At 47.5% G+C, this 15,906-nt stretch overlaps 1 protein-coding gene across 2 annotated transcripts in view; it reads right to left on the reverse strand.

The window, feature by feature from the left end:
- The window catches only part of LOC140394110 (protein sidekick-1-like), a 360,429-nt gene that overhangs the window by 33,757 nt on the left and 310,766 nt on the right, over positions 1 to 15,906 (reverse strand). For both annotated transcript variants that reach the window (XM_072480961.1, XM_072480960.1), the window contains 3 exons: positions 15,753 to 15,878; positions 13,089 to 13,253; positions 5,774 to 5,911 (listed from right to left, as the gene is read on the reverse strand). In XM_072480961.1, the coding sequence (XP_072337062.1) occupies positions 5,774 to 5,911; positions 13,089 to 13,253; positions 15,753 to 15,878 (429 nt within the window). The remainder of the gene's footprint in view (positions 1 to 5,773; positions 5,912 to 13,088; positions 13,254 to 15,752; positions 15,879 to 15,906) is intronic.

The raw sequence follows: 15,906 nt of genomic DNA on the forward strand, positions 1-15,906 counted from the left end.
CAGAGAGATCTGGGAGTTCAGGTCTATTGTACCCTGAAGGTGGCAACGCAGGTCGATAGAGTGGTCAAGAAGGCATACAGCATGCTTGCCTTCATTGGACGGGGTATTGAGTACAAGAGTCGGCAGGTCATGTTACAGTTGTATAGGACTTTGGTTAGGCCACATTTGGAATACTGCGTGCAGTTCTGATCGCCACATTACCAGAAGGATGTGGATGCTTTAGAGAGGGTGCAGAGGAGGTTCACCAGGATTTTGCCTGGTATGGAGGGTGCTAGCTATGAGGAAAGGTTGAGTAGATTAGGATTGTTTTCATTGGAAAGACGGAGGTTGAGAGGTGACCTGATTGATATGAGAGGTATGGACAGAGTGGATAGCAACAAGCTTTTCCCAAGAGTGGGGGTGTCAATTACAAGGGGGTCACAATTTCAAGGTGAGAGGGGGAAGTTTAAGGGAGATGTGCGTGGAAAGTTTTTTACGCAGAGGGTGGTGGGTGCCTGGAACGCTTTGCCAGTGGAGGTGGTGGAGGCAGGCACGATAGCATCTTTTAAGATGCATCTAGACAGATATATGAACGGGGCGGGGAACAGAGGGAAGTAGATCCTTGGGAAATAGGTGACAGGTTTAGATAAAGGATATGGATCGGCGCCGGCTGGGAGGGCAGAAGGACCTGTTCCTGTGCTGTAATTTTCTTTGTTCTTTCCTTCGGGTATTTGGGTCTTTCTCAGGGTACAAATTAAATCTAGACAAGAGTGAATATTTGGTGTCTCTGCCAGGGGTGGGGGGGCTGCCATTCCGTAGGGCAGCGACTCACTTTAGATACCTGAGGGTGCAGGTTGCCCAAGATTGGGGGCGGCTCCATAGATACAACAGTTCTAGTTTGGTGGGGAGAGTGAAAGCTGATCTGGCAAGGTGGGATGGTCTCCCTCTGTCATTGGCGGCCCGGCTACAGGCGGTTAAAATGAATGTGCTGCCGCGATTCCTGTTTATTTTTCAGTGCCTGCCGATTTTCCTGTCAAAAGCATTTGTCAGAGAGATTGAAGGGATTATTACCTCGTTTGTATGGGGAGGGAAGGTGGCCGGAATTAAAAAGGTGCTACGACCGAGAGGAAGGCAGGCAGGGGGTTTGGGTCTTCCGAACCTGATGTATTGTTACTGGGCAGTGAATGTGGAGAAGGTACGGAGGTGGGTCAGAGGGGTTGACTCCCAATGGGTCAGAATGGAGGAGAGTTTGTGTCAGGGGTCTACTGAAGGAGGCTGGAGAGGAAATTGCTGAGGCCTTGACAGAAATCTTTGGATCCTCGCTGTCTTCAGGGGATGTCCCGGAGGACTGGAGAATAGCCAATGTTGTTCCTCTGTTTAAGAAGGGTGGCAGGGATAATCCCGGGAACTACAGGCCGGTGAGCCTTACTTCAGTGGTAGGGAAATTACTGGAGAGAATTCTTCGAGACAGGATCTACTCCCATTTGGAAGCAAATGGACGTATTAGTGAGAGGCAGCACGGTTTTGTGAAGGGGAGGTCGTGTCTCACTAACTTGATAGAGTTTTTCGAGGAGGTCACTAAGATGATTGATGCAGGTAGGGCAGTAGATGTTGTCTATATGGACTTCAGTAAGGCCTTTGACAAGGTCCCTCATGGTAGACTAGTACAAAAGGTGGAGTCACACGGGATCAGGGGTGAACTGGCAAGGTGGATACAGAACTGGCTAGGCCATAGAAGGCAGAGGGTAGCAATGGAGGGATGCTTTTCTAATTGGAGGGCTGTGACCAGTGGTGTTCCACAGGGATCAGTGCTGGGACCTTTGCTCTTTGTAGTATATATAAATGATTTGGAGGAAAATGTAACTGGTCTGATTAGTAAGTTTGCAGACGACACAAAGGTTGGTGGAATTGCGGATAGCGATGAGGACTGTCTGAGGATACAGCAGGATTTAGATTGTCTGGAGACTTGGGCGGAGAGATGGCAGATGGAGTTTAACCTGGACAAATGTGAGGTAATGCATTTTGGAAGGGCTAATGCAGGTAGGGAATATACGGTGAATGGTAGAACCCTCAAGAGTATTGAAAGTCAAAGAGATCTAGGAGTACAGGTCCACAGATCACTGAAAGGGGCTACACAGGTGGAGAAGGTAGTCAAGAAGGCATACGGCATGCTTGCCTTCATTGGCCGGGGCATTGAGTATAAGAATTGGCAAGTCATGTTGCAGCTGTATAGAACCTTAGTTAGGCCACACTTGGAGTATAGTGTTCAATTCTGGTCGCCACACTACCAGAAGGATGTGGAGGCTTTAGAGAGGGTGCAGAAGAGATTTACCAGAATGTTGCCTGGTATGGAGGGCATAAGCTATGAGGAGCGATTGAATAAACTCGGTTTGTTCTCACTGGAACGAAGGAGGTTGAGGGGCGACCTGATAGAGGTATACAAAATTATGAGGGGCATAGACAGAGTGGATAGTCAGAGGCTTTTCCCCAGGGTAGAGGGGTCAATTACTAGGGGGCATAGGTTTAAGGTGAGAGGGGCAAAGTTTAGAGTAGATGTACGAGGCAAGTTTTTTACGCAGAGGGTAGTGGGTGCCTGGAACTCACTACCGGAGGAGGTAGTGGAGGCAGGGACGATAGGGACATTTAAGGGGCATCTTGACAAATATATGAATAGGATGGGAATAGAAGGATACGGACCCAGGAAGTGTAGAAGATTGTAGTTTAGTCGGGCAGTATGGTCGGCGCGGGCTTGGAGGGCCGAAGGGCCTGTTCCTGTGCTGTACATTTCTTTGTTCTTTGTTCTTTGGGTCGGGATTGAAGGCGCTAGTGACAGCGCCGCTCCCGACGGTCTCGGGGAGATATTCAGGGAGTCCGGTAGTAATAGCTTCATTGAGGCAGTTTTGACAGCACTTCGGGTTGGGGCCAGGGTCAAGGGAAATGCCGATTCGGGGGAACCATACATTTGAGCCAGGGAAGTGGGATGGAAATTTTTGGAGATGGGAGGAGAAAGGAATTAGGACACTAAAAGATTTATTTCTTGGCGGTCGTTTTGCGAGATTGAAGGAGCAGGGAACGAAGTATGGGCTGGAGCAGGGGGAAATATTTAGATACATGTAGGTTCGAGACTTTGCCAGAAAGGAGGTACAGAGCTTCACAGTAGAGCCGGCCTCCACATTGCTGGAGTAGGTGCTGACGACAGGGGGGCTGGAGAAGGGGGTAGTATCGGCGAATTATGGGGCTAGTTTGGCGGAGGAGAGGGCGCCACTAGGAGAGATCAAGGCAAAGTGGGAGGAAGAGTTGGACGAGGGTATGGAGGAGGGGTTCTGGTGTGAGGTGCTCCGGAGGGTGAACGTCTCCACCTCGTGTGCGAGGTTGGGGCTGATACAGCTGAAGGTGGTGTACAGAGTGCACCTTACAAGGGCGAGGATGAGCCGGCTCTTTGAGGGGGTAGAAGACGTGTGTGAACGTTAACCCCGTTCATATGTTTTGGTCCTCTCCAAAGCTAGAGGATTACTGGAAGGAGGTGTTTAGGGTAATCTCTAAAGTGGTGCACATGAAACTGGACCCAGGCCCTCGGGAGGCCATATTCGGAGCGTCGGACCAGCTGGGGTTGGAAATGGATGCAGAGGCAGATGTTGTAGCCTTCGCCTCATTGATCGCCTGAAGGCGGATCCTGTTAGGGTGGAGATCAACCTCTCCACCCTGTGCTCTGGCGTGGCGGGGGGACCTGCTGGAATTCTTAACGCTTGAAAAGGTGAAATTTGAACTGAGGGGAAGGTTGGAGGGGTTCTACAATTCATGGCCGTTACTCATTATGCACTTTCGAGAATTGGATTACATCGAACATTAGGGGGGTTGGGGGCTGGGAGGGTTGGGGGGAGGGGGACTGTATGTGTTAATGGTGACTATGGTGATTCCTGATTCCTTTTTGTCATTTGTTTATGTTAACATGCGGGCTAATGTCTGGGGTTTGGTGGGAGGATGGGATCATTGTTATTGATATGGGTATTGACATTACATTTGTTACTGATTATTGGTTATTGTTGGGTGTAAGTTTGGGAGAAAACTGCCCTTAGTGTCCAAAAAGGTTAGGTGGGGTTACTGGGATAAGGTGGAGGAATGGGCTTATGTAGGGTGCTGTTTCCAAGGGCCGGTGCAGACTCGATGGGACGAATGGCCTCCTTCTGCACTGTAAATTCTATGATAATCATAGGGTGTTTACAACAGAGAAGGAGACCATTCAATTTGTTTTTTTTAGTTCATTCATGGTGAGGCATGGCCAGCATTTATTGCCCATCCCTAATTTCCCGTGAGAAGGTGGTGGTGAGCTGCCTTCTTGAATCGCTGCAATCCATGTGGTGTAGGTACACCCACAATGCTGTTAGGGAGGGAGTTCCAGGATTTTGACCCAATGATAGTGAAGGAATGGTGATAAATTTCCATCTCAGGATGGTGGATAAATCCATGACTGCGTGTGCATGGAAGTGGATTGTTGTGTGCGTGGAAGTGAGTGAGTTAGTGTGGTGTGGGGATGAGTGGGCGTGGAAGTGTGAGTCGGTGTGTGTGGTGAGTGGGTGGGCATGAGAGAGTGGGTTGGCGTGAGATAGTCAGTTTGTGTGATAGAGTGTGTGGGTGTGACAAAATGGGTGGGCCTGAGAATGGGTGGGAATGAGTGTGAGTGGGTGGGGGTGTGAATGAGTGGGTGGGAGTGGTGGGCGTGGGAGGGAGTGGGTGGGAAGGAGTGGCTGGGTGTGGGAGTGAGTCTTGCTGCATTTGGACGCGGAGCTTCAGAATCTGAGGAGTCGCGAATGGTGCTGAACATTGTGCAATCATCAGTGAACATCCCAGCTTCTGACTTTATGATGAAAGGATGAAGCAGCTGAAGATGTTTGGGCCTGAAGAAATCCTGCAGTGATGTCCTGGAACTGAGAAGATTGACCTCCAACCACCTTCCTTTGTGCCAGGTATGACATCAACCAATAGAGAGTTTCCCCCCCGATTCCCATTGACTCCAGTTTAGCTAGGGCTACTCAATGCCACACTGGGTGAAATGTCAAGGACAGTCAGTTCAGCTCTTCTGTCCATGTTTGAACCAAGGCTGTAATGAGGTCAGGAGATGAATTACTTGCTAGGCCATTTCAGAGAGAGGTTAAGAATCTGTGGGTGTGGATTTGCTGTGGGCCTGGAATCACATGTAGGCCAGACCAGGTAAGGGTGGCAGATATTCTTCCCTAAAGAACTTTAGTGAACCAAATGGGTTTTACTGATGACAGTTTCATGGTCACTATTACTGAGACACGTTTTTAATTCCAGATTTTATTTATTGAATTTAAACTCCACCATCTGCTGTCATACAGGTGAGTGCAAATTTAGCTTACAATAATATTTTCAAGGACTGTATAATAATAATAATAATCTTTTATTGTCGCAAGTATGAAGTTTATGTGAAAAGCCCCTAGTCGCCATATTCCGGCGCCTGTTCGGGTAAGCTGGTATGGGAATTGAACCTGCGCTGCTGGCATTGTTCTGCATCACAAACCAGCTGTCTAGCCCACTGAGCTGAAAGGGAGATTAGAAATAAATGTTAGTTTGACAGTATAGCAGGGTGAGATCACCGCTCTACGAGATGTGATGTAAAGAGATAATGAGACTACGTAAAGATATGCATTAACATTGCACTGATAATTGAAGAACAAAGGATTATGAGGCACATTTGCACTTCAGTTTCAATTTTAAAGCAACAGTGATTAAAATGATTACAATCCACCACATTATATACAGGTGTATATCTCACCAGTGTTATTCTTGTACTTCTTGCTTTGTCCATGCAGGATCAGCCCAAACACCATGAGCAGAATGAGAATAAGGCTGCAGAGAGCCATCACTACCAGAAACCACCACTCTTCATAAAATGGAGGATTTCCTAGCTGAGCTGTCGGAAAATCCACAGCAAATATTGCATATAAGTAACTGCTCTGTAACATGAAAGATTTCCACAACTCCTTCTTCACCACCCTGAATTTGTTCACAGCGAGTAGTTGGAGGGACTGCATGCAATATGTAAGTAAGTAATTAGTTATAGTCCACAAGAACCATAGGCATCTCTCTTCATGACAGAGGAGGATATACAATTGGTTAAATGTAGCTTGATGTCAAAACATTTCAAATTCATAACATGACCTATATATTGCACATGTTGAAGCTTGCATTCTACACTGCCTTGAATGTAGGAACAGGAGTAGGCCATTTAGTTCCTCAAGTCTGTTCTGCCATTCAATGAGATCATGGTTGATCTGTGACTAACTCCATATACCCACTTTTGTCTCATATCCCTTAATAACTAGTTTTGGTTAACAAAAATCAATCAATCTCAGATTTAAAATGAACTGAACTGGCGTCAATTTTGTTTTATAGAAGAGAGTTCCAAACTTTTCTCACCTTTTGCATGTAGAAAAATTTCCCAACTTCACTCCGAAAAGGCCTAGCTCCAGTCCTACTCTCACCAACCACTGAAAATAGTTTCCCTCTATGTATCCTACTTGTTTCCCACATCTTAAACTTCCATGACATCACCCTTTATCCTTCTCAATTCCATGGAAGATGTCTCTGGTTTGTGTAATCTCTCCTCGTAATTTAACCCTTGGAGTCGGGTATCAGGTAAATTTACAATTCATTCCTTCTCTGTGCTGTCCACAATTGAACACACTACTCCAGGTCCGGCGGAGCTCTGAAGAAGAGTCATATTCAATTTAAAACACTGGCTGGATTGTCATCCTTAAGGCGGTGGGGGAGTAGGCTTGGCCCGCCTGCCTCAGGAGGATCTTCATGGCTGGAGTCAGACCATTAGTTGTGGCCCCAATACAAGATCCTTTTGGGATTCCACTATTACATCTTGCCAGTTAGAGTACCTGCCCCATGTCCCTAATCTGTCTCCTACTGCTCAGAAAATTTCTGAACCAAGTCAAATGTTTGGCGTCAAATTCATGAACTTCAACTTCAGCTAACAATCTCCCATGAAAAACATTATTGAATACCTTCTGGACCTCCATATAAATAACACCCCTGTCCACTATTTTAGTCACCTCTTCATAAAATTCAATCAAGTTTATAAGGCATGACCAAAGTTTTACAAATCCAGTACGGCTCTCCCTGATCAGCTGAAAAACTTCAAGGTGTACATTCGCTCTATCCTTAATTACAGACTAGCAATTTCCTGACAGACGTTGGGTCAACTAGTCTATTAATGCCCCAGTTTTCCTCTCCCTTTTTTCTTAAATAATGGAATGACACATGCAATTTTCCAACCAAAATGATGATTCCTGAAACAAGAGCACTTTGAAAAATGATACTTGGGGCACATGTCGTGGTCTCACCTACATCTTTAAAAACAGTGGCATTGAAACCATCTGGTTCTGGAGATCTGTCACTTTTAGTGGAATTGTTTTCTATTACTGTAATTTTTATTTCTTTACCTGTTCCTAATTCAACAGTTACCTCGGGAATGTACAGCATGCAATACATAAACACCATTTCATTATTTTCATTTACATCACCATTAGTTTTCACAAGATCACATTGCTCCACCACACTCTTTTTCTAATGTAACCATAATTGTGTTTGTTAATTCTGGTATTCCTTGCATATTTCTTTTCATATTCTCTCTTACTATTTTGTCACCTTATTTGCTCTTTGTAGCTCACCCACTTGGAAGGGCCTTCTTTTTTACACCTTCATATGTTCTTTCTTTCAATTTTCTGTTGTTCTTTACCTTTGTTTTTATAATCTATGGCTTTTTTTTGACAAGTATAGCTCTTGATCCTTCGGAATGAATATAAACTGGTTCCATATCACTTTTTTTGCACACCTTCTACTGATCTTTTGTTGATTTACCAAGTTACAGATTCGCTCTGTTTACTGTGGACAGTCGCGGTCTCATTCTGTTGAAGTCAACCTTGCCTGAATCTAGACTTTTAGTCACTTTTTTCCCTTTCTCCCTTTCAAATGCAACATTGCACTCAATCATATTATGAGGGAGGATGGATGAGAGGATGTGGGGGAGGAGAAATAGTGAGGGAGAGGAGAAATAGGGGAGGGTGTGATGGAGAGTTTAGACGGGCAGCATGGTCGGCACAGGCTTGGAGGGCCGAAGGGTCTGTTCCGGTGCTGTACGTTTCTTTGTTCTTTGTTGTTGATTGCTATTAGATAAATGTTCACACTCCATTAGATTGGTAACTAAACCAGGCTTATCACTCACTATCAATCTGCCCCTTGTTGGTTCGAGGATATTCTGTCGCAGAAAACTATCCTGAACACATTCAAAAAATTCACTACCTTTTTGACATGAGCTAGTCTGCTTATTCCAATTTATATGAAAATTAAAATCCCCCATTAAATGCACACTGCCGTTACAACAGTTGTTTAATCTCTGCGTTTATATGCAGCATTCTGCCACTTCAAGGCTGCTATTGGGGGCACATACATAACTCCAAATACAGCCTAAATCCTTTTCTATTTCTTAATTCTATCCATACAGTCTCCATTGAATGCATACTTCTTATTGAAGTGATTTCACATTTAACTACCCAGTCTTCTCCTCTTCTAGTTTCTATGGGCAGGATTCTCCAATCCCGCGGCAGAATGTCCACACCGTCGTAAACGCCGTTTTACGACGGCATAAACGGGCCGCTCCCACAACTAATTCTGGCCCCTCAAGGGGGCCAGCACGGCGTTGGAGCGGTTTGCGCCCCTCCAGCTGCAGATCCCGGTGCGAACTGTGTGCCACGGGATCTGCGCATGCGCAGTTGCGCCGGCGCCAACAAGGACGTGCCCAGTGACACCGGCGTCAACGCGCGCATGTGCAGTGGCCTCCTTCAACACGCCAGCCCCGACGCAACATGACACAGGATTACAGGGGCTGGCGCGTAGGAAAGGAGGCCCCCTTACATGCCGAGGTCCTGCCGGCCCAGAGCAGGTTAGAACAGCAACGGCGCCGGCGGGACTCGGCTTTTTTCTTACGGCTGCTTGGCCCATCTGGGCCGGAGAATCGGTGGGCCGGCCGCGTAGAGCAGCCCGCGACCGTCGCCGCGCCAACCACGCTGGCGCCAATTCTCCGCTCGCGTGCCAGCGTCGGGGCGGCGCGGCGCGATTCGCGCGGCTCGCCGGCGATTCTCCTACCCGGCGCGGGGTCGGAGAATCCCGCCCTATATTCTTCCTGTGAACCTCATAACCTGCTTTATTCAATTTCCACTCCTGACCATATTGTAGCCATATCTTTAAATTGAATTTGTATCCACAGTTCCTTCAGTTTGTTCCTTGCACTCCATGCATTTGTATGAAGATCTCTTATTTGGGCCACACATCTTATGTTGCCCTTATGCTCCAATGGTTTTTGCATACATTTCTTATTCCCCTCTCCTGATTTAATTACTTTACATCTTTAAGATTTCCCTTTACCTGCAGTGCCTAAAGCATAATCGTCAAATGCTACTATTTTCTCTCACCTTTTATTTGTCCAAGAATGAATATTTATGCAACCTTTTATCACCCGAGCCTTCTCCCCATTTACCAGCTGAAAGCCCTTGTGATTACCATGGGCGTCATTCTCCGACCCCCCGCCGGGTCGGAGAATGGCCGTTGGCCGCCGTGAATCCCGCCCCCGCCGAAGTCTCCGGTACCGGAGATTGGGTGGGGGCGGGAATCGGGCCGCGCCGGTTGGCGGGACCCCCGGCTCAATTCTCCGGCCCTGATGGGCCAAAGTCCTGCCCAGAAATTGCCTATCCCGCCGGCGTAAATCAAAGCTGGTATTTACCGGCGGGACCAGGCGGCGTGGGCGGGCTCCGGGGTCCTGGGGGGTGGGGGGGTGGGCGCGGGGCGATCTGACCCCGGGGGGTGCCCCCACGGTGGCCTGGCCCGCGATCGGGGCCCACCAATCCGCGGGCGGGCCTGTGCCGTGGGGGCACTCTTTCCCTTCCGCCTCCGCCACGGCCTCCACCATGGCGGAGGCGGAAGAGACTCTCCCCACTGCGCATGCGCGGGAAACTTCGGCGGCCGCTGACGCTCCCGCGCATGCGCCGCATTTCCGCGCCAGCTGGCGGGGCACCAAACGCCATTTCCGCCAGCTGGCGGGGCAACAAACGCCATTTCCGCCAGCTGGCGGGGCGGAAATCCCTCCGGCGCCGGCCTAGCCCCTCAATGTTGGGGCTCGGCCCCCAAAGATGCGGAGCATTCCGCACCTTTGGGCCGGCGCGATGCCCGTCTGATTGGCGCCGTTTGTGGCGCCAGTCGGTGGACATCGCGCCGTTGGGGGAGAATTTCGCCCCAGATTCCTTCTTTTGGCCAGGATTCTAGTCCCAGCCGATCCCAGCCAGTTCAGGTGCAGTCCATTCACTGGTACAGTTCCTTCCTGTCCCAATACCAGTCCCAGTGTCCCATGAAAGTGAACCTTTTTCTGACACCGATCTTTCTGTCACGTTTCACCTCCCTAATCTGTTTATTCCTACATCAATTTGTGTGGGTTTCCTCCCACAGTCCAAAGATGTGCAGGTTAGGTCTATTGGCCATTCTAAATTGCTCCTTAGTGTCCAAATGTTGGGTGGGGTTACGGAGAGAGCGTGGGGGAGTGGGCTTAGGTAGGATGCTCATTTGGAGGATTGGTGAAGACTCAATGGGCTGAATGGCCTCCTGCACTGTAGGGATTCTATGATTCTACATGGCAGGGGTAATAATGCAAAGATTATTACTCTTGAGATCCTGTTTTTCAAAAAATTTTGCATCTAGCTCCTGGTACTCTCTGAAAAGGATCTTTCCAACATTGTTAATTCCAACATGGATCATAATGACTAGATCCTCCCCATCCCCGCTGCGCTCTGCAATATCCTTTCATGTCAGTTCAAGATGTTCCGTATCCTGGCACCATTTGTCAACGAACCGTAAAGGACTATTGATCCTGTTCACAAAAGTATGCCATCTGTCTCCCTAATTTAAAAAAAATTATTCAGTTACGGGATGTGGGCATCGCTGTTTAGGGCAGCATTTATTGCCTATCCCTAGTTGCCCTTCAAAGGTAGTGGGTGGTGAGTTGCCTTCTTGAACCACTGCAGTTCTTGAGGTACATCCGCTGTGCTGTTAGGGAGGGAGTTCAAGGATGTTGCCCCAGCGACAGTGAAGGAACGGCAATATATTTCCAAGTCAGGGTGGTGAGTGACTTGGATGGACGTGGTGGGGTTCCCAGGTATCTGTTGCTCCTGTCCTTCTAGATGGTAGTGATCATGGGTTTGGAAGGTGCTGTCTAAGGAACCTTGGTGAGATTCTGCAGTGCATCTTGTCGATGGTGCACACGACTGCTAATAATAATAACTGTTCATAAGTGGTTTGATTGTTTGTGGAAAGGAGACCAATCAAGCGGGCTGCTTTGTCCTGGGTGGTGTTGAACTTCTTGAGTGTTGTTGGAGCTGCACTCAGCCAGGCAAGTGGAGAGTATTCCATTACACTCCAGACTTGTGCCTTGTAGATGGTGATCAGGCTTTGGGAGGGGTCAGGAGGTGAGTTACTCATCATAGGATTCCTAGCCTTTGACCAACCTGGGAGCCACAGTATTGATATGGCTAGTCCAGTTCAGTTTCTGATCAATGGTAACCCCCAGGATGTTGACTGTGTGAGAATGTCATTGAATGTCAAGGGGCGATGGTTAGATCCTGTCTTGCAGGAGATGGTCATTGCCTGGCACTTGTGTGGTGTGAGTGTAACTTGCCATTTGTCAGCCCAAGCCTGGATATTGTCCAGGTCTTGCTGCTTTTGGACATAGGCTGCTTCATTATCTGAGGAGTCGCGAATGGTGCTGAACCTTGTGCAGTCATCACACAAACATCCCCGCTTCTGACCTTATGATGGAAGGGAAGTCATTGATGAAATAGCTGAAGATGGTTGGACCTAGGAGACTGCCCCGAGGAACTCCTGCAGTGATGTCCTGGAACTGAGATGATTGGCCTCCAACCACCACAACCATCTTCCTTTGTGCCAGGTATGACTCCAACCAGCAGAGAGTTTCCCCCCTGATTCCCATTGACTCCAGTTTGGTTAGGGCTCCTTGATGCCATACTCGATCAAATTCTGCCTTGATGTCAAGGGCAGTCACTCTCACCTCACCTCTAGCATTCAGTTCTTTTGACCACATTTGAACCAAGGCTGAAATGAGGTCAGGAGCCGAGTGACCCTGGCAGAACCCAAACTGAGCGTCCGTGAGCAGGTTATTACTGAATCCACAACTATCACATTACTCCACTTTCTACCTTTGGATAGTCTCCCCATTCATGGTGCCCGGGTCAGCATTCCGTCTGCTCTCCCAATATTCTTCATTCCTATTCACACTGGTAGCAAGTACTAGAAAGTAGCAGTTTCAACAGATCTTCATTTTCTATCTCACCTGGTTGCTCTTGTTCTGTACAGTGCCATTAACACTAACCCCATTATGATCCTGCACCTCTGAACAAATGTGACTAGGTCTGGAGCAAACAGTCCTTCCTTCTTCTCCACATTCATTCCATCTATATGTTGTACTGCCTTCAACTGCTCGTGAGCAAACATTGTGGACATGATTCAATTATAGAAAAGTCCAAAAAATTAAAGCATTCCTTTATTTGATAAAATAAATGGTACTGAATGGGTCTTGCTGCAGTTGGTGGTTGTGACCTTGAATTAATATAAAACTGCAGTAGTTTCATTAATGTTATATTGTCAGCACAGCAGAAACTAGCTGGCAGTATAAACCGCACAGATGTGTGTGTGCGAACACACACACACACAGGCACTAATGCGCAAAGTTGATATTAGTGGCATCATTTAAGAGATAAAATAAAGAATGGAAAGAACTATACATTAAATCATTGATGAGTGTGGTCTCATTTCTTTTTCCTGACACTGATCCTCAGCACCATTAATATGCCCCTACTGTGATGATGAAGAGGCAGCTTGCTAACAATCAGGATTCTGTCAATGCTCTATAACCTGTAAATAGGAAATGGACAAGAACGTTCAGGAGAATTCACTCTTGGTCAATCCATTCTCCCATAACGAGTCGTGAGTTGGGCTAAGTCGCCAGCAGGAGTTAATACCTGATCTCACAGTTGATGGGGTGCTTGGTTCCCCATATCCATATTGATTGACTCCGATAATCCGAAATTCATAGCTCACTCCTTGTTTCAGTCGATCCCGGCTAAGCAAATGGGATGTTGCATCACCAGGAATATCCTTCACAAAGGTATCCCACAATCCTTCATCTAAAAATACATAGATAAAGTAGCCAAATATTAAAAGCAGATAGCACAGAGCAAAAAAATCTTCAAGGATTTCAGTTCAGCCAGGTTGCACGAACAATGATTTTTAATATATTTCTGCTCCGTTTTGATATTATCGTATCATCAATGATTTGGTCCAAATGTTGGGTGGGGTTATGGAGAGAGCGTGGGGGAGTGGGCTTATGGTTCGATCCCGGAAAGGGGGGGCGGGGGGGAGGGGGAGGCACGGCACTACCGACAGAGCTAGCAGGGTGAGGTATGGGGGGGGGCGCAGCACAACTCATGACGGGAGAGAGTGCCTGGTAGCGGGGGGTTTAGAATATGGGGGGGGGGGAAACAACTGTGGGGGGGAACCCACAGATTCATGGGGGGTAAAGGCAGACAGGCCCAGGGGCATAATCAAGCGATGGTGGGAAGGGGTAGAAGGTCGGCTACGATAGATCACACATGGCGACAACGGAAACAAGGGAACCAAAAACAGCCATTTTGGAGAGCCCCCAAACAAAGGGAAACTCCAGAGTGCAGTGGCACCTCCATATGACATAAAAAATGATGGCGGTCATCTTGGTTGGTCCCTGAACAAAGGGATAGGACCTATGGACAAATAGATCAAACCCCAAGTCGGGGGAAAAAAATCAAACATGGTATTCAATGTTTTTATGGAGCAAATGGGGCAGTGGACCCATGGAGGTTGACACACCCAGGGGAGACGGAGTTCTCCTTCTTCTCCCAGGTGCACAGCTATATATTTGGATTTTTTTGTAGTGGGGAAAGCGATGCTTCCAGAGGTAGTAGGAGCGGAGTACTCTGCAATTGTAACCTCCAATCACGCTCCACACTACGTGGATGTGAGGTTGGAGACGGGCCGGGCACAACGCCCCCCCATGGAGGCCGGACACTGCCTTCCTGGCTAATAAGGCATTCAGCAAACAGATATCACAGGCCATAGATGGGTATGTTACCAACAACCAGAAGGAGGAGGTTTCACCATTGAAACCGGGCACCGAAAGCGGTGAAAAGAGGGGAAATTATTGCTTACAATGCACACAAATACAGGAAGGACGGTGCTGCCAGGCAACAGTTGGTCGACTCCATACTGGAAATGGATCGGCAGTACCCCTCGACCTGAACGTAGAACTACTGGCGGAGAGGAAAAAGGGCTTTCACCTGCTCTCCACCAGAAAAGCAGTGCACCAGCTCCGCCAGACACGGGGAACCTTTTACGAACTTGGAGACAAAGCCAGCCGCCTGCTGGCTCACCAGCTGAGAAAGCAGCTAGCCACGAGGGAAATAGCTCAGGTTAAAGACAGAAGCAGCAGGCCAGTCACTACGCCAGAAAAGATCAACAAAGCAGGTTTTCCGTTATTTGCATTTCCGCCGCTGGAGAACCCATGGCGGTGGATCACCGTCTGAGGGACCGGACGTTCCCACCAGCTGGAACAGCCAGAAAATCCCGCTCATTGTCTTTAGTCCCTGTCAACAACTCTATTAACTTTACAGCTGACTGTGTCCCACCTTTCAACCACTGCCACCTGTTAAATCAATTTTTTAACATTCTATTCAACCCCATGCTGAGCATTCAACTTCATATCCTTTCATAAAGAGCATCCACTTCTACAACATTCCTCATCTCTACTCCACCTTTGCCCCGTTATTGCTCAAACCCTCTGTCTTGGTCACTTCCAGGCAGCACTATTCCAATGTTCAACTGTTTGGTTTCCCATCCTCCACTGTCTGTTAACTTTAGTTCATCAAACATTTGTTGCCTATTTTCTATCCTGCACCAACACCTGCTTGTCCATCAGCCCTATCTTCACTGACCTTTATTGGTTCCCAGTCCCCCATGCTTCAGATTGAAAACTCTCATCCCCGTGTTACATCCCTCCCTATCTTCAACATCTTCCAACTCCACATGCCCTGAATTCTCTGTTCATCTGACTCTGGTCTCTTGTTCCTTCATCCCTCCATTGGCAACTATTCCGTTACCTATCTAAACTCCATGCTCAGGGATTCCCACTCCTAAACCTTTTCCATAAAACCATCCTCTTCCCTCTTTAAGCTTCCTTAATCATTTTTAATATCTCCTGTTGCTTGGAATCCATTTTCTTGATTATGCTTCTGTGAAATGCATTGGGACTCTTCTAAAGGTGCCACATAAATGTTTTCTTTTCATTTAAAATATGTTTAAGATCTACTCTGTCACAGATTTATTTTCTTAAATGACCTACCTTTTCGGTAGACTCAAAAGGTTAGAGTGTGGATTCAGCTTCTACTTGACCTGAAACTTATATCCTCAGGCTAGAGGTCAGCGCTGTACATTATGATTCTTTCTGACAGGAAAATTTAAAAATTAACGCAACATCTACAAATGAATTCTCCAACAGAGAGATGTTCTCATTTAATACGTTTTACTTAAACTAGAGGGGAGCGAATGTCACAGTCATTATTTAGAGAATAGCACTTGAAGTCAGCTGTGCTCACCTGAGGGTTTTGCTTCAATTACGTAGCCTTTTAACGGTCCCGCTCCAAGTAAACCCTGTGTCCAGTGAATGGTGAGAGTAGATGCTGTTTCACTAATCGAGGGGTTTAGCGGGGGGCCGGGGGAACCTGTATAAAAAGTAAAGAACTTATTCCA

The sequence above is a fragment of the Scyliorhinus torazame genome, chromosome 17 (genome assembly GCF_047496885.1).
Source record: "Scyliorhinus torazame isolate Kashiwa2021f chromosome 17, sScyTor2.1, whole genome shotgun sequence".
NCBI classification, from domain to species: Eukaryota; Metazoa; Chordata; class Chondrichthyes; order Carcharhiniformes; family Scyliorhinidae; genus Scyliorhinus; species Scyliorhinus torazame.